Here is a 20,232-nt window from a genome sequence, read left to right on the forward strand (position 1 = left end):
TACTGTACACACAGATACCTAGCAGATCTAGAAGATGTAGCATACACATACTGTACACACAGATACCTAGCAGATCTGGAAGATGTAGCATACACATACTGTACACACAGATACCTAGCAGGTCTAGAAGATGTAGCATACACATACTGTACACACAGACACCTAGCAGATCTAGAAGATGTAGCATACACATACTGTACACACAGACACCTAGCAGATCTGGAAGATAAAGCATACACATACTGTACACACAGATACCTAGCAGGTCTAGAAGATGTAGCATACACATACTGTACACACAGATACCTAGCAGATCTGGAAGATAAAGCATACACATACTGTACACACAGACACCTAGCAGATCTAGAAGATGTAGCATACACATACTGTACACACAGATACCTAGCAGATCTGGAAGATGTAGCATACACATACTGTACACACAGATACCTAGCAGGTCTAGAAGATGTAGCATACACATACTGTACACACAGACACCTAGCAGGTCTGGAAGATGTAGCATACACATACTGTACACACAGACACCTAGCAGGTCTGGAAGATGTAGCATACACATACTGTACACACAGACACCTAGCAGATATAGGCAGACTAGCTGAGATGTTCATGGATAGACACACACAACATCCGCAATAAACCACCTTCATACACACATTCTCAGTTCAACTTGACCCTCAACTAATATATGATATATTGACCTCTTCCCCAGGTAACTTTGAGCTGGTCAGTTTGCTGTTGGAGAGAGGAGCAGACCCCATGGTGGGAACCGTGTATCGTAACGGTATCTCTACTGCCCCTCATGGAGACATGAACTCCTACAGTCTAGCAGCAGCACATGGACACAGGTAACACTGACTATACTCACAACACACAACATGAGCAAGAAATTATATGTTTGAGAGAAAACATATCTCTCTCTCACTTGCGAACACACACACATACCCCCCCCACACACACACACGCGTCACCAAACATTTAACATCATAGCTTCCCTGCATTATCACTACATTATCACCACTATCACTATTATCACATATCTCTGTCTGCTATCCTCCCCGTAAAGGAACGTGTTCCGCAAGCTGCTGTCCCAGACGGAGAAGGGGAAAGGGGACGTGCTGTCCCTGGAGGAGATCCTGGCTGAGGGGACAGAGGAGGAGAGGGGCCTGGAGGAGAGGAACCCCTCCCAGCTGGACCTGGTCCGGACAGGCAAGGCCAAGCTCAAGGCCCTGAGAGAGGCCATGTACCACAGCTCTGAACACGGACATGTGGATATCACCATCGACATACGCAGCCTGGGTTAGTACATACTTCAGTAACACTTTATAGTCTATCTACAGCAGGGGTGGGCAATTCCAGTCTTCGAGGGCCTGATTGGTGTCACAGTTTTGCCCCAGCTACATCTAACACACCTGACTCCAATAATCACCTAATCATGATCTTCACTTTAGAATGACATTTGATTAATCAGCTGTGTTTGATAGGGATGGAGGAAAAGTGTGACACCAATCAGGCCTCGAGGACTGGAGTTGCCCACCCCTGATCTACAGTATATAGTATAGATCAGTGGTGGCTGGTGGCATTTTAAATCAGAGGACAGGTTAATGGCTGGAATGGACTAAATGGAATGGTATCAAATGCATGGTTTCCATGGTTTCCATGAGTTTGATACCATTCCATTAATTCCATTCCAGACATTACTATGAGCTGTCCTTCCATCACCAGCCTCCTCTGGTATAGAGGCTCAATAACCAAGCCCAGATAAGTAACATGTTGAGATGCCAACTGCATGTCTGTGGACTTGCAACAGGGAACGATATATAGACGTTCACCTCATCAACCATGGACTTAGTTTCAGGTCAACTGCATATTTGTAAACAACATGTACTTTCTTTAGGTCTTCACAATGCAGTAATTACAGTATAGATATGCACAGCCTTTTGTCAGTATAATAGATATACATTCAGGTCTGACCTATACATTGTAATCTAAGAGATCCATATTGCCGTGGCCATTCGCTTGCATTCTAGTCACATGAAGCAAACTGTAGATGTTCTGCCTGTGTTGTTGTTGTTTTTCCAACGGAATGAAGGCCGGCTGTTTGTGTAACAACCTTGTGTTTTTTCCATTTGTCTCCTCATTCCACTAAGTTCTGTTAGTGTGTTATCACTGTATTATATGTATTATAGTTTTGTTGACAAGATATATTGCTGGCAATATTAACAATGGGAATCAGTGTAAACAGACGGGAGAAGTAGGAGGCAGACAGGAACATTCTAGCTAATGAGATGGCAGATTTACATGTGAACAACAGGCACAACTCTGATAGTGTTTTTTCTCAAAGTTGGCGGGATGTCAAGTGTGTGTAGATGTAAACATCTCTGTGTGTGTAGATGTAAACATCTCTGTGTGTGTAGATGTAAACATCTCTGTGTGTGTAGATGTAAACATCTCTGTGTGTGTATGTGCCTCAGGGGTCCCCTGGACGCTGCACACCTGGCTGGAGTCTCTGCGGACGTGTTTCCTGCAGCACCGGAGACCACTGATCCAGGGCCTGCTCAAGGAGTTCAGCTGTATTGAGGAGGAGGAGTACACACAGGAGCTCATCACCCACGGCCTGCCACTCTTGTTTCAGATCCTACGAGCCAGCAAGGTGACTGGATATCATGGCCTGTATTCAAAAAGTGTCTCAGACAATTGCTGATCTAGGATCAGGTCCCCCCTCTTATTCATTATATTCTTAAAGGCCAAATGTATTCTAGATCTGAGTTGGGCACACATCTAACTTTCTACACTCAGCTTTTTTCAGTATCCACATCCCACTTTTTTCAACTTTGAACTGTATTGGTTGCATTGGGAAATTGGTCACATAAAAAATAAACGTAGAGATCATTGGAATTTCAGAGGGAATACACAATGTGAAGCATGTTGTCAGATCCCAACATCCCCTGTTCCTCTTTACCTCCATATCTGTCTCTTTTTTCCTCTCCTGACAGTGAAGATAATCATGTCTTCTTTCTGCTTCACAACCATACCCTTATGAAGGAGCCTATGGACGTTTTTATTCCCCTTTATAGAAACATGGCCTACTCGCTTGGCTCAGTCTCCTCTGCATTCCTATGAGCCCTGGTCAACAGTAGTACACTAAATAGAGAATAGGCTGGCATTTGGAACACGACCCATTTGTCTTATTGTGATTATATAATGCAGCCCTTAGCTCCACACTGACTGACGGAACCCCCCAGGCCCAATCCATTTCAATTAGTGCATTGATTTATGATTTATGCCCTCCGCTTCTAAATTGTACCCATTTTTCAAACCCCACCCTTCTCTCTTTATCCCCTCAAGATTCACTGCAGCATTAGATCCAACATAATACCTCAATAATATATTAGCACAGTTCAATGCCTTTTCTTATATATCAACTAACTGTTGGCCTGTCATGTAGTTGGGTTTGTGCATTATTGCTAAGAGAGAGCAGATGAACACACACGTGCATGGACACTCACACACACACATACATACACACACGCACACACACACATACACATAGACATACATACACATACACGCACGGACACAAACACAGACAAACGTACAAACACACAAAGCCCCCGCCACACACCGTCCTCTCCTGTCCCATTCCAGCAGCTGCTCTTGTCCCTGTCAGGGTTGATCTATGGCAGAGGCAGTGATGCCTACTCTATGAGACGTCGGGGACCCCCATCACTGTTTGTCCTGTCATATCCCCGCTAATAATGTGTGACTTCAAGGTAGAGAACGTTCATCTTCCTCTAGCCAGACTGTGTGTGTGTGTGTGTGTGTGTGTGTGTGTGTGTGTGTGTAACAGTCTATTTACACCTTCTTGTTTAACACACACACACAAAGTGCAGACTGATGCACAACAGAGAGTAACACTGAGAAGATGTGTATGTTTTCATGTTCAGGATGTGATATGACAAATGTGGATTTATTCTTTAAACGGGACTTGTTATTATGTTCTCCATACTGGTGTGGCACACAATACATTATAGCAGCAGTTACTGCAACATTTGTGATTTATTCAGTCCATCAACAAGTGTGGGTCTGTTACCCTGGGTCCTCTGTGGTCTGCAGATGTTATTTTTCATCCTTCTGAAAGCAACACTAGATAATCTAGTCACTGATTGACTGTGAACACCGGTGCTTGTTTCATCAGCAGCCTTTGTGACTTGACCTACTGGGAAATGTGGAAGTGAATGTGGTAGTAGATACCTGTATCTGCCTTTATCTATATTGTGTGTATGGAGTGTATAAAACCTGTCTGATATCTAACTCCCCTGTATTCCCTCTGCCTATCTGCCATGTTCCAGAATGAGGTGATCAGCCAGCAGCTGTCTCTGATCTTCACCCAGTGCTACGGGCCGTACCCCATCCCCAAACTCTCCGAGATCAAGAGGAAACAGACCTCACGCCTGGGTGAGCAGGAGAAGAAGGATTAGGTCTTATTACTTAGTAGTAAAAGTTAGATTTCTGCTATGGAGCACGTCATACATAACACTGCACTGATTCACATCAGCATAGACAAATGCTCCATTTAGTGGCCAAATATTGTCATAAACTAGAAATTCAGAAGTGAGTTGCAATAAAATAGATGATGAATCTGCCTTCCAGATCCTCATTTCCTAAACAACAAGGAGATGTCAGATGTGACCTTCCTGGTGGAGGGGAAGCCATTCTACGCCCACAAAGTCCTGCTCTTCACCGCCTCTGCCAGGTCAGAACACTGCTCTCTCTCTCTCTCTCTCTCTCTCTCGCACACGCACACACACACACACACACACACACACACACACACACACACACACACACACACACACACACACACACACACACACACACACACACACACACACGCACACTATGCCAGTTTCCCTGGACACAGATTAAGCCTAGTCTTGCACTAAAACACACTAATCTAGGATGGTGTTAAACTGCATCTGGGTACATTCCTACATTCCCCCTAATAGGGGCTTATGTAGATCTGAAATGATTGCATACGTAGAAGAAATATGGTATAAATTCCACCTTAACTATCTACATAACTCCTGTCCCCAACTACCCTTACATAACTCCTGTCCCCAACTACCCTTACATAACTCCTGTCCCCAACTACCCTTACATTACTCCTGTCTCCAACTACCCTTACATAACTCCTGTCCCCAACTACCTTTACATAACTCCTGTCCCCAACTACCCTTACATAACTCCTGTCCCCAACTACCCTTACATTACTCCTGTCTCCAACTACCCTTACATAACTCCTGTCCCCAACTACCTTTACATAACTCCTGTCCCCAACTACCCTTACATAACTCCTGTCCCCAACTACCCTTACATAACTCCTGTCCCCAACTACCCTTACATAACTCCTGATCCCAACTACCCTTACATAACTCCTGTCCCCAACTACCCATACATAACTCCTGATCCCAACTACCCATACATAACTCCTGACCCCAACTACCCTTACATAACTCCTGATCCATCTACCCTTACATAACTCCTGATCCAACTACCCTTACATAACTCCTGATCCAACTACCCTTACATAACTCCTGATCCCAACTACCCTTACATAACTCCTGATCCAACTACCCATACGTAACTCCTGATCCAACTACCCATACATAACTCCTGATCCATCTACCCTTACATAACTCCTGTCCCCAACTACCCATACATAACTCCTGATCCAACTACCCATACGTAACTCCTGATCCAACTACCCATACATAACTCCTGATCCATCTACCCTTACATAACTCCTGTCCCCAACTACCCATACATAACTCCTGATCCAACTACCCATACATAACTCCTGATCCCAACTACCCATACATAACTCCTGTCCCCAACTACCCTTACATAACTCCTGACCCCGACTACCCATACATAACTCCTGTCCCCGACTACCCATACATAACTCCTGATCCAACTACCCATACATAACTCCTGATCCCAACTACCCATACATAACTCCTGTCCCCAACTACCCATACACAACTCCTGTACCCAACTACCCTTACATAACTCCTGTACCCAACTACCCATACATAACTCCTGTCCCCAACTACCCTTACATAACTCCTGACCCCGACTACCCATACATAACTCCTGTCCCCGACTAGCCTTACATAACTCCTGATCCCAACTACCCTTACATAACTCCTGGTCCCAACTACCCTTACATAACTCCTGACCCCAACTACCCATACATAACTCCTGACCCCAACTACCCATACATAACTCCTGATCCAACTACCCTTACATAACTCCTGATCCAACTACCCTTACATAACTCCTGATCCAACTACCCTTACATAACTCCTGTCCCCAACTACCCATACACAACTCCTGTCCCCAACTAACCATACATAACTCCTGCGCCCAACTACCCATACATAACTCCTGATCCAACTACCCTTACATAACTCCTGATCCAACTACCCTTACATAACTCCTGATCCAACTACCCTTACATAACTCCTGATCCCAACTACCCATACATAACTCCTGATCCAACTACCCTTACGTAACTCCTGATCCAACTACCCTTACATAACTCCTGTCCCAAACTACATACATAACTCCTGTCCCCAACTACCCTTACATAACTCCTGTCCCCAACTACCCATACACAACTCCTGTCCCCAACTACCCATACACAACTCCTGTCCCCAACTAACCATACACAACTCCTGCGCCCAACTACCCATACATAACTCCTGATCCAACTACCCTTACATAACTCCTGATCCCAACTACCCTTACGTAACTCCTGATCCAACTACCCTTACGTAACTCCTGTCCCCAACTACCCATACTTAACTCCTGATCCAACTACCCTTACATAACTCCTGATCCCAACTACCCTTACATAACTCCTGAATCCAACTACCCTTACATAACTCCTGTCCCCAACTACCCATACATAACTCCTGTCCCCAACTACCCTTACATAACTCCTGTCCCCGACTACCCATACATAACTCCTGTCCCCGACTAGCCATACATAACTCCTGATCCCAACTACCCTTACGTAACTCCTGGTCCCAACTACCCTTACATAACTCCTGATCCAACTACCCTTACGTAACTCCTGATCCAACTACCCTTACATAACTCCTGACCCCAACTACCCATACATAACTCCTGATCCAACTACCCTTACATAACTCCTGATCCAACTACCCTTACATAACTCCTGATCCAACTACCCTTACATAACTCCTGTACCCAACTACCCATACATAACTCCTGATCCCAACTACCCATACATAACTCCTGATCCCAACTACCCTTACATAACTCCTGGTCCCAACTACCCATACATAACTCCTGATCCAACTACCCTTACGTAACTCCTGATCCAACTACCCTTACATAACTCCTGTCCCCAACTACATACATAACTCCTGTCCCCAACTACCCATACACAACTCCTGTCCCCAACTACCCTTACATAACTCCTGTCCCCAACTACCCTTACATAACTCCTGTCCCCAACTACCCATACACAACTCCTGATCCCAACTACCCATACACAACTCCTGTCCCCAACTAACCATACATAACTCCTGATCCCAACTACCCATACATAACTCCTGATCCAACTACCCTTACATAACTCCTGACCCAACTACCCTTACGTAACTCCTGATCCAACTACCCTTACGTAACTCCTGTCCCCAACTACCCATACGTAACTCCTGATCCAACTACCCTTACATAACTCCTGATCCAACTACCCTTACATAACTCCTGATCCAACTACCCTTACATAACTCCTGGTCCCAACTACCCATACATAACTCCTGATCCAACTACCCTTACATAACTCCTGATCCAACTACCCTTACGTAACTCCTGATCCAACTACCCTTACGTAACTCCTGACCCCAACTACCCATACATAACTCCTGATCCAACTACCCTTACATAACTCCTGATCCAACTACCCTTACATAACTCCTGATCCAACTACCCTTACATAACTCCTGTCCCCAACTACCCATACATAACTCCTGTCCCCAACTACCCATACATAACTCCTGATCCCAACTACCCTTACATAACTCCTGGTCCCAACTACCCATACATAACTCCTGATCCAACTACCCTTACGTAACTCCTGATCCCAACTACCCATACATAACTCCTGATCCCAACTACCCATACATAACTCCTGTCCCCAACTACCCTTACATAACTCCTGTACCCAACTACCCTTACATAACTCCTGTCCCCAACTACCCTTACATAACTCCTGACCCCAACTACCCTTACATAACTCCTGATCCCAACTACCCTTACATAACTCCTGATCCAACTACCCATACATAACTCCTGATCCAACTACCCATACATAACTCCTGATCCAACTACCCATACATAACTACTGATCCCAACTACCCATACATAACTCCTGTCCCCAACTACCCATACACAACTCCTGTCCCCAACTACCCATACACAACTCCTGTCCCCAACTACCCTTACATTACTCCTGTACCCAACTACCCATACATAACTCCTGTCTCAATCAAGCAAATCAATCAAATATATTTATCAAGCCCTTTTTACATCAGCTGATATCTCAAAGTGCTTATACAGAAACCCAGCCAAAACTCCAAACAGCAAGCAATGCAGGTGTAGAAGCACGGTGGCTAGGAAAAACTCCCTAGAAATGCCAGAACCTAGGAAGAAACCTAGAGAGGAACCAGGCTCTGAGAGGTGGCCAGTCCTCTTCTGGCTGTGCCGGTTGGAGATTATAACAGAACATGGCCATTAAGGCCAGAGGAGGAGAGAGAGAGAGATGGGAGAATTAGGGGGAGCATATTTAAGTTCACACAGGACACCAGATAGGACAAGAGAATTACACCAGGTAGGACAGATTGACCCTAGCCCCCCGGCACTGTGAAGAGACACACACAAAGGTACAGAGATATGCATACGCATACATTGTGATATTGTTGTATGGTGGTATTAAACATTTTGTATTGTAGATATGTAGTGGTGTAATAATGTTATCTGATGTACTGTTTTATCTTTTGTTTTATATGTAATGTAAGTGCTTTAATATGTTTGGACCCCAGGAAGAGTAATGGGGATCCTTAATAAATACAAAATTCAAATACATAGACTATTGCAGCATAGATACTGGAGGCTGAGACGGACGGGGGCGGGAGGGGGGGGGACGATGACACTGTGGCCAACCAGGCAGGATATAACTCCACCCACTTTGCCAAAGCACAGCCCCAACACCACTAGAGGGATGTCAACAGACCACCAACTTACTACCCTGAGACAAGGCTGAGTATAGCCCACAAAGATCTCCTCCACCGCACAAGCCTGAGGGGGCGCAAAACCGGACAGGAAGATCATGTCTGTGACTCAACCCACACAAGTCGAGATGAGTCTTCAGTAAAGACTTAAAGGTCGAGACCGAGTCTGCGTCTCTCACGTCGATAGGCAGATCATTCCATAAAAATGGAGCTTGATAGGAGAAAACCCTGCCTCCACCTGTTTGGTTAGAAATTCTAAAGACAGTAAGAAGGCCTGTATCTTGTGACTTTAGCGTACGTGTAGGTATGTGCGGCACGACCAAATCGGAAAGATACTGTAGGTAGGAGCAAGTCCATGCAATAGCAGTAAAACCTTGAAATCCTCCCTAGCCTTAACAAGAAGCCAGTGTAGAGGCTTGCACTGGAGTAATATGATAACATTTTGGGGTTGTAGTCAAGAGCTAACAGCTGTGTTTAGCACTAACTTAAGTTTATTAAGTGCTTTATGCAGGTAGCCAGAGAGTAGAGCATTACAGTAATCTAATCTAGAAGTGACAAAAGCATGGATTAGCTTTTCTGCATCATTTTTGGACAAAACGTTTCAGATTTGTACAACGTTACGAAGATGGGAAAAGCTGCCCATAAAATATTCTTGGTATGTTCGTCAAAAGAGAGATCAGGGTCCAGAGTATCGCTGAGGTCCTTCACAGTTTTATTTGAGATGACTGTACAACCATCAAGATGAATTGTCAGATCCAACAGTAGATCTCTTTGTTTCTTGGGACCTAGAACTAGCATCTCTGTTTTGTCTGAGTTTTAAAGTAATACATTTGCCGCCATTCACTTCCTTATGTCTGAAACACAGGCTTCCAGGGTAGGCAATTTTGGTGCCTTCCTCATGCTCCAGCAGGTATATTGCACTGGTCATCCCAAAAGCCAACACTTCCTTTGGCTGACTTTCCTTTCAGTTCTCTGCTGCCAATGACTGGAACGAATTGCAAAAATCTCTGAATCTGGAGTCTTTTATCTCCCTCTCTAACTTTAAGCATAAGTTGTCAGAGCAGCTTACCGATCACTGTACCTGTACACAGCCAATCTATAAATAGCACACCCAACTACCTCATTCCCATATTATTACTTACCCTCTTGATCTTTTGCACCTCAGTATCTCTATTTGCACATCATCATCTGCACATATATCACTCCAGTATTAATGCTAAGTTGTAATTATTTTAGCCTGTATGGCCTATTTATTGCCAACCTCCCTACTCTTCTACATTTGCACACACTGTACATAGATTCTTTCTATTTTTCTTTTCTTTTGTGTTATTGACTGTACGTTTGTTTATGTGTAACTCTGTGTTGCTGTTTTTGTCGCACTGCTTTGCTTTATCTTGGCCAGGTCGCAGTTGTAAATGAGAACTTGTTCTCAACTGGCCTACCTGGTTAAATAAAGGTGAAATAAAAAATAAATAAATCTCTTTTTTATTCTCTCTCTGTCTTTCTTTCTCTCTGCTTAAGGTTTAAGTCTCTACTGGCGAACAGACCAGCTGCTGAAAACACATGTATTGAAATCAGCCACGTCAAATACAACATATTCCTGGTGCGTTCGTAGAGAAAACAACTATTCTGTTTACTTAGACATGTGCTTTTCCCTTGCAATCTAATCAAATTGAAACATGAATCAGACAACGGTGTGATACATTCTCAAAAGGGAATGTTCATACAAAAAAATACCCAGATTCTTTCCCATAACAGTGTAAATCCATTGGTAGGTTTGTTGTGTTGTGTAAACGTCGGTTCATTCGTACTGTTACAGCTGGTGATGCAATACCTCTACTGTGGTGGGACGGAGCATCTGCACATCAGAAACACAGAGGTTATGGAGGTGAGACTGTTAGTCCATCTGCACATCAGAAACACAGAGGTTATGGAGGTGAGACTGTTAGTCCATCTGCACATCAGAAACACAGAGGTTATGGAGGTGAGACTGTTAGTCCATCTGCACATCAGAAACACAGAGGTTATGGAGGTGAGACTGTTAGTCCATCTGCACATCAGAAACACAGAGGTTATGGAGGTGAGACTGTTAGTCCATCTGCACATCAGAAACACAGAGGTTATGGAGGTGAGACTGTTAGTCCATCTGCACATCAGAAACACAGAGGTTATGGAGGTGAGACTGTTAGTCCATCTGCACATCAGAAACACAGAGGTTATGGAGGTGAGACTGTTAGTCCATCTGCACATCAGAAACACAGAGGTTATGGAGGTGAGACTGTTAGTCCATCTGCACATCAGAAACACAGAGGTTATGGAGGTGAGACTGTTAGTCCATCTGCACATCAGAAACACAGAGGTTATGGAGGTGAGACTGTTAGTCCATTTGCCACGTTGTCAGTCGAGTCATGTTTTCTAAGATGCAATAAGACTTAGACCAATATACAGCTGGTTGAGAGAATGCCAAGAGTGTGCAAAGCTGTCACCGAGGCAAAGGGTGGCTACTTTGAAGAATATAAAATATATTCTGATTTGTTTAACACTTCTTTAGTTATTACTTGATTCCATATGTGTTATTTCATAGTTTTGATGTCTTCACTATTATTCTACAATGTAGAAAACAGTAAAAATAAAGAAAAACTCTTGAATGAGGAGGTGTGTCCAAACTTTTGACTGGTACTATAGATAGATGCATGTTCATAATCAATACAATTTATATACTTCCTGACACAAGGTGGGCAGTCCCAGTTAGTGAAGAGCAATATTACAGTCCAACAACATGTACTACTTAACCATAATAGGGTCATGTTACTAGCCTGGTGACTGGGCCGAGATCTGTGTCATTGTGACCATACAGCAGGATAAGGCAGCCTAAATAGATCTGGTGCCAGGCTATAATTGTCTTCTTTTCTGGTGTGTGCAGCTGCTGTCAGCGGCCAAGTTCTTCCAGCTGGAGGCGCTGCAGAGGCACTGTGAGATCATCTGCTCTAAGAACATCAACACAGAAACCTGTGTGGAGATCTACAGCCACACCAAGGTGAGGGGTCGAGTTGAGAATGTGTTGTACAGCAGTACCACACATGGGTGGCTGTGTGTGGGGGTCTGCTTGTGTATGTCTACTATCTATTCAAGCACGTGTGTATGAGGCCGTGGGTGTGAGTTTGTGTGTGATCATGTGTAAACATATTTGCCTGTGCTTGCCTTCCTGCTCGGTGTTTGTGCCGTTTGCAGTATGCACTGTAGAAATGCATGCAAATAAACAAGTTTGATACACAGATTCTTAAGTAGATGTCTCCTTAATTAGTTTGTGCAGCACTGATGAGGGCATAGAAGCCGAAACGTATGCTCCTTTTACAATACAAAATGTTTAATACCACCATACAACAATATCACAATGTATGGGTATGCATGTCTCTGTACCTTTGTGTGTTTCCTTCTACACCTTGCACTTTAACCTTTTGTATTCTTTTGAGCATGGATTCAATTAAGTATATTATTGTAGCATCTCTGCCTCCTTGAGTTATTCCTTTGTCATGGTTTTAGTGTGAGTACCTTTTGAACTCTACTGATACACAGATTCCTCACGCAGTGTGTGTGTGTGCTTGCTTGTGTGCATGAACAAACATGTATAGGTTTGGCATCCAACTCAAGCTAGACAACACTCAACTGTTCTCAAACCTTCTGCTCCATCAGTTCCTGGATGTCCCAGATTTGGCTGTCTACATCGAGGGCTACTTCCTGAAAAACATGGTGGTGCTGATTGAGCTGGAGCCCTTCAAAACACTGCTGTACGACACGCCTCCAGACAGTCCCGCCACCGACGTACTCCTGGACCTGGAGAAGACCCTGGGCATCCGCATCCAGTCCATCCACCTGTCCTCCTCCAAGGGCTCCATTGTCTGATTGGTTGATTGATTGAGCTGCTAATGGGACTGGAACTGTCTGTCTGTCACCATTGACCCCAGTTCAACACATAGCTGTACTGAACCACACTCGACAGTGACACTTTTAAATTGCTTGCTGTGCTAACACCCCATTGCCATTCTCCTGCAGCCTACTGAGCTTTGGGCCGAGCACTTAGGCAAATGGACAGCGCTGGAACCCCAGAAATTGTGAAAAGGAGATTTTCATAGGGCTGAAGCAAAGCTGACTCATCACAGCAATAGTGGGACTATATCGCTGAGATGCAGTGAGGAATGTGTGTGTGTGTGTGTGTGTGTGTGTGTGTGTGTGTGTGTGTGTGTGTGTGTGTGTCTGGGATCATTCGTAAAGCCCCAGTCAACATTACTTCGCTCCTTGACATTAGTCTCCAGACTGCAGTCAGACCTGCCATTGTCCACATGTCTACTGGACAGAATCATTGTTGGTACTTTTCTCAGCATGGTTCTGCAATCCTACATAGCTTTATAGTCTATTTATAACTGGGCCTAGCCAAACTTAACATAAGAGCAGACCTGAGTTCAATATTATTTGAAATAAAATACTTTTAGCATTTGCTAGTCTGCCCGGGGTGTCAGATTGGTGCAGCTTGCACTTTTGTGACTATTCTATTGGTTCCATTGTGCCAGGCAAGCTCAATCACGCCTAGATAAAGTATTTAACATGATTTCAAGTAGTATTTGAACCCTGGTCTGCTACATGTAAGAGTGATATGTGGATATACTGTATGTCATGTGGTAGTATGTTTTAAGGGAGTCATGCAAAGGAGAGAGGTATTGGGAAATTCTTCAAGCTATGTTTGGGAAAGCTGGAGAACAGAAAACACATTTCCTTCCTTCATCCGCTGTTAGAACTGTGTAAATATTGTGAATAAAACACAGAGCTATGGCTCCTCTTGTAAGTTAATGTATATATCCTACAGATGTTTCTTGTTCTCATGCGTCTACTCATTGGATATGGCTTTATAAAATGCTGTTCTTTTCAATGTGTTATCGTTCTGTATGTTTCAAGTTGCATGTCATGAGAATGACTGTTTTGCTTGTGTTCAGTTTGGTTTAAGAGTGGCATGAGACTTTAAGAGAGGGAGCAGGAACGGTAGAGGAACGATATTGTCAGCATGTGTCTCTAAATGTGTAGACGTGTACTGGTGTCTTCATTTCAGGAGAGAACGGCTATGGGCCTGTATTCAAAAAGCGTCTCTGAGTGGGAGTGCTGATCTAGAATCAGGTCCCCCTGTCTGTATAATCACATTCATTATGATCTAAAAGGATCAAACTGATCCAGCACGCCTACTCTGAGACACTTTATGGATAGGGGCCTAGTTCAAAAGATGATCAGGGTCTATCCTAAACCGGAGATGCGTCATCTGTTGTGTTTTCCAGACATTGTGAAACTACATGTAAATGTGTGACTCAATATCCGTTTCCTCCATAAAGATTAATATAAAGAATGATATGAATCCTCCCTAGATATCAACTGGTACAATTCTTGTCTCGAACAACAATCTCAACGATTTTTCCACTGTGAAACCTTAGTAACTGGTCTCCTGTTGTTGTTGGAACCTATGGATTTACCCTCTGGTGTTCTGTCATTAGCTGGATCCCTCATGGCGGAAGGTTTTGGAGTGGTCATGTGACATCATCACACACTTCACAAGCTGTACTACAGAGAATAAATGAGCTTTAGGGTGCATCCCAATTGTCCACCCTTCTCCCAAAGTGTGCACTTGCATACTTCCAGTCATGGATTTCACAGTGGTGGAAACTCCCTTCAGCCAATACTTACACCAATCCAATTGTTTTAAATCCATGACAGGGATTCAAGTGCGTTTGGAAAATCAGGGAGAAGGTTGGAAAATCGGGATGTAGCCTTACTTTGTCTAACTTTGTCTTGCTGCTAGGGAAAGGGGGATACGTAGTCACTTGTACAATGGAATGCATTCAACTGAAATGTGTCTTCTCCATTTAACCCAGCCCCTCTGAATCAGAGATGTGCAGGGGGCTGCCTTAATCAACGTCATCGGCACCCGGGGAGCATTTGTTGTTGGAGGTTAACTGCCTTGGGCAGAACGGCAGATTTTTCCACCTTGCTGGCTCGGGGATTCAAACCAGCAACCTTTTGCTCCTAACCGCTGGCCTACCTGCTACTGTTCAAACTTAACTGTGATCAATAGATATGAATGTCTGTAGCCTGGAATCCAAACTGATATGCTCAGTTCATTATGGTTTAACTTCATGAAAGGGAGCAAATCAGTTTGGATTCTGGGCTAATGAATGCCTACAGAGCACTGCTGAAGCCCTTGAGACAGTGCTCAATGCTGGGAACACATACAATGTACAGTGCAAATAATGCAGTATACAAACAGGATTATGATATTATGAGCCATGGACCTCTTAGTGGCTAGAGGGAGAGAGATCAAGAGAAGACAAGTAGACAAAGAGAGGTAGGCAGCATTGGAGAAGGAGAGAAATAGAGAGAGTGACAGGCAGCTACTGTAGTCAGAGAGAAGAGAGTGAGAGAGCACTCAGATGAAGAGAGATGAGCAAGTATAAGAAGAAGAGAGAATCAGTGCCACTGTGACAGCAGTGCAGAGAGAACAGGCTTGTCATTGTCCTCTGCTCTACTCTTCTCTAGTCAAGAATCTGTGTTTTTACTGTACAGGACACTACTAGCTGAACTGAACTGTTTCATCGTGGACTCCCAGCTTTACTACTCTCTTTCACCATAGTGTTTTTTCCCTTGGCTGTTTATTAAAGGGACGGACTGTTTAGATTCATCTTGCAGTTCGATGTTATTTGTAATCTAATTCAGTCACCACTGTGCTAGTCTGTCTGTCTGTCTGTCTGTCTGTCTGTCTGTCTGTCTGTCTGTCTGTCTGTCTGTCTGTCTGTCTGAGTACTGAGTAAGTGGGTCTGGCTTGCCAAACAACATGATGAATCACAATTAAACCATTACTCCTGATATGAATAAGATGACAGGACTATAATGACACACCAGGTTAGTTTGCTCTGGGATTTTTTTCTATTTGCAGGTGTGTAAAAAAAACTGTTACGATAGATGGATAACTGTCCTCTGATATGACCTTAGGCACAGTGGTACTGTGTTGGACTACAGGCCTACAGATGTAGGATCTTAATTTGAGCCAGATTGCTATGACAGGAAAATAATCCATCAGCAACAGAACATTTGAATTATTATGTGGATTATAATTATTGGACATTTTTGTAGGAGTTAATACATTTTTCGTAAGAGAAAATCAAGTCTGACATTTCAAATTGGAAATTATACACTCCAGAAGGCTTTTTAAACCTCAAATACACTACAGTATACATGTATTCTCCTGCAACATGGTGATCAAATTAAGATCCTACGTATGTATGCTTTACTTAGACTGATCAGTCATGCAGTGTATGTGTTCTTTGCATTGTGCAGTGTGTGTAGAGGGGACAGAGTAATGGGGAAGGGGGTGAATGGAGGTAGAGGGGTGGAAGAGTTGTTGAGTATCCATAGATACGGCTGTCCAGTAACAATATTAAGCTGAGAGTATACTGCTGTGCTCAGTCTGAATAGAATCCCTGTTTACGCAAACATGCGCATGCACACACACACACATCTTCCTGTGGCTGCAGCAGTCCTCTGCGGAGTGTGTTGACAGAAATAATAACACACACATACTGATCCTATTCAAAAGGATGTGATTTGGGGAAGCTGATTGGGAACACTGGAATGAACTTCAATCAGATTCACTGTGTCAGATGTGAAAAGAAACCACGTGATTGACCGAACCAAATGCCTCTCTGTCTCTTTTATAAAGCCCTGCTGGACAACTTGATTTACTTGACTGTGAAGTGTAGCTAGCTACTGTTGGTTGGGCAGGGGAAAGGAGGAGGGGCGAGGCAGGAAATCCTAGGTAGGAGAACCCCAAATTATTTAACTGAACCAATTAGAATATTTTCTTGTGTGTGTGTTTCTGTGTGTGTATGTGTGTGTGTATTCAGTGTACATGTCATAGTAAGTGGGCTGAAGTACACTATATATACAAAAGTATGTGGACACCCCTTCAAATTAGTGGATTTGGCTATTTTAGCCACACCCATTGATGACAGATGTATAAAATCGAGCACACAGCCATGCATTCTCCATAGACAAACATTGGCAGTAGAATGGCCTTACTGAAGAGCTCAGTGACTTTCAATGTGGCACTGTCATCAGATGCCACCTTTCCAACAAGTCAGTTCGTCAAATTTCTGCCCTTCTAGAGTTGCCCAGGTCAACTGTATTTGTTGTTATTGTGAAGTGGAAACATCTAGGAGCAGCAATAGCTCAGTTGTGAAGTGGTAGGCCACACAAGCTGGCTCAGAACAGGGCATTACGTCTGGCCCTTGGATGTACACAAAGAGCTAACATTAATAATATGCATGTCAATCTCTCCTGGCTCAAAGTGGAGGAGAGATTGACTTCATCACTACTTCATCACTAGGTATTGACATGCTGAATGCACCGAGCTGTCTGTCTAAACTACTGGCACACAGCTCGGACACCCATGCATACCCCACAAGACATGCCACCAGAGGTCTCTTCACAGCCCAGAACAGCCTATGGGAGGTGCACAGCACTACATAGAGCCATGACTACATGGAACTCCATTCCACATCAAGTAACTAACGCAAACAGTAAAATTAGATTTAAAAACAGATAAAAATACACCTTATGAAACAGCAGGGACTGTGAAGCAGAACGCTTAAGAATGCTGAAGCGCATAGCGTGTCCTTGGTTGCAACACTCAGTACCACGTTCCAAACTGCCTCTGGAAGCAACCTCAGCACAAGAACTTTTCGTCGGGAGCTTCATGAAATGGGTTTTCATGGCCGAGCAGCTGCACACAAGCCTAAGATCACCATGTGCAATGCCAAGCGTCGGCTGGAGTGGTGTAAAGCTCGTCGCCATTGGACTTCATCATCTGGCAGTCCGACGGACGAATCTGGATTTGGAGAATGCTACCTTCCCCAATGCATAGTGCCAACAGTAAAGTTTGGCGGAGGAGGAATAATGGTCTGGGGCTGTTTTTAATGGTTCAGGCTCCTTAGTTCCAGGGAAGGGAAATCTTAACGCTACAGCATACAATGCTATTCTAGACGATTCTGTGCTTCCAACTTTGTGGCAACAGTTTGGGGAAGGCCCTTTTCTGTTTCAGCATGACAATGCCCCGTGCACAAAGCGAGGTCCATAAAGAAATGGTTTGTCGAGATCGGTGTGGAAGAACTTGACAGACCTGCTCAGAGCTCTGACCTCAACCCCATCGAACACCTTTGGGATGAATTGGAATGCCGACTGTGAGCCAGGCCTAATCTCCCAACATCAGTGCCCGACCTCACTAATGCTCTTGTGACTGAATGGAAGCAAGTCCCCGTAGCAATGTTTCAGCATCTAGTGGAAAGCCTTCCCAGAAGAGTAGAGGCTTTTATAGTAGCAAAGGGGGGACCAACTCCATATTAATGCTCATGATTTTGGAATGAGATGTTCTATGAGCAGTTGTCCACATACTTTTGGTCATGTAGTGTACTTGTTTGTATGCTCTCAGTGTGTGAGCAGATGGGAGGGAAGGGAAAGGGGGTCTGCCCTATCCAGCTCTGCCCCTAGCAGAAGCCCCTTCTCCTCTCTCTCTCTCCTCATCTTCTCTCCTCCTCTCCTCTCCTCTCCTCTCCTCTCCTCCTCCCTCCCTCCCTCCCTCTCCTCTCCTCTCCTCTCCTCTCCTCTCCTCTCCTCTCCTCTCCTCTCCTCTGCACTCCTTTGCTCTCCTCGCCTCTCTGTCCCCTCTCTTCCTCTCCTCTCCTACTCTCATCTCCTCTCTCTCCCTTCTCCTCCTCTCCTCTCTCTCCCCTCTCCTCCTCTCCCCTCTCCTCCTCTCCTCTCCCCTCTTTGTCATTCACAGGCCGTATCTCTCGGGCACAGAACGTGCTGTCAGCTTGAGGGGCATGTGTTTTTGTTCTCCTCTGTGAAAACTGCTAGCTCCAGAATTGTTTTCCCTCTTCTAAAGAGAGTGAGAGAGAGGGAAGGGAAAGTGGGAGAGGGAGGGAGGGAGTGTGAGAGAGAGGAAGAGGGAAAGAGCGAATAAACTTTCTCAGACCAATGAAAACAAGTGTCTTCTATATGAGATTATACAATTTCTGTGTCCATTGTGAGATAACTTGTGGGTACATTGGGGAGATACTACAAGACAGACAACTGAAGAGGTGAGTGGGAGAGGAAGATGGGGAAAGGGGAGAGGAGGGGATGGGAAGGGAAGGAGGGGGTGAAAAGGGTGATGTTTGAATCAGAAGAGACCTTTAGGACAGATCAGGGGCGGAAATCCCGGGGGGGACGGGGGGGACACGACCCCCCCATCCTGGGAAAAATATGATTTGTCCCCCCCAATATATCACTGAAACATAACTATGTAATTTAAATAATATTAATAATACGCAATGAAAGCAATTGTGCTGATTATAGACACTTAATAGCGCGTTTTTAAGTTTCAAAAGATTGCAACCCCCCCACCCTTTGCCTCACAATGGTTTGATCCACTGCCAGTTCCTTAGCTTGCTACGCAACTGACGTGAGGTTAATCCAGTCAATCGCGCACACACACTAGCTGAATATGCATAGCTAGCGCGCAAATATTAACTATTAAGCTAGCTAGTACCTATTCCATTTATGTGGCGTCGTCAAAGATGGAATCAGCATGCAGATGATGTAAGTTAGTGCTTCAAAGTCCCTGTGATAAGGTTAGCGATAAACTGAAATCCAAACTGAACAGAACTACACTCTCTTCTACCATTGTCTTAAATATATTTAATGTTCTCGTTGCAAAAGCTAAATTGTCGCAAGTGAACTTTTATTTATTTATTTTATTTCACCTTTATTTAACATGGGTAGCAAAGATTATAGCAAACACCACTGAAACTGAATT

At 44.2% G+C, this 20,232-nt stretch overlaps 1 protein-coding gene across 3 annotated transcripts in view; it reads left to right on the plus strand.

Moving 5' to 3' along the window:
* LOC106561406 (ankyrin repeat and BTB/POZ domain-containing protein BTBD11-B) overlaps positions 1-14,753 on the plus strand; it is a 118,607-nt gene extending 103,854 nt beyond the window's left edge. For 2 of the 3 annotated variants that reach the window (XM_045688299.1, XM_045688298.1), the window contains 9 exons: positions 731-866; positions 1,085-1,317; positions 2,493-2,671; positions 4,371-4,476; positions 4,672-4,774; positions 10,866-10,947; positions 11,164-11,712; positions 12,268-12,381; positions 13,038-14,753. In XM_045688299.1, the coding sequence (XP_045544255.1) occupies positions 731-866; positions 1,085-1,317; positions 2,493-2,671; positions 4,371-4,476; positions 4,672-4,774; positions 10,866-10,947; positions 11,164-11,712; positions 12,268-12,381; positions 13,038-13,247 (1,712 nt within the window). In that variant the 3' untranslated portion in view covers positions 13,248-14,753. The remainder of the gene's footprint in view (positions 1-730; positions 867-1,084; positions 1,318-2,492; positions 2,672-4,370; positions 4,477-4,671; positions 4,775-10,865; positions 10,948-11,163; positions 11,713-12,267; positions 12,382-13,037) is intronic. The other variant, XM_014125350.2, reaches the window with a different exon arrangement.
* Positions 14,754-20,232: the final 5,479 nt, after the last annotated feature.

This window comes from Salmo salar, chromosome ssa10 (genome assembly GCF_905237065.1).
Source record: "Salmo salar chromosome ssa10, Ssal_v3.1, whole genome shotgun sequence".
NCBI classification, from domain to species: domain Eukaryota; kingdom Metazoa; phylum Chordata; class Actinopteri; order Salmoniformes; family Salmonidae; genus Salmo; species Salmo salar.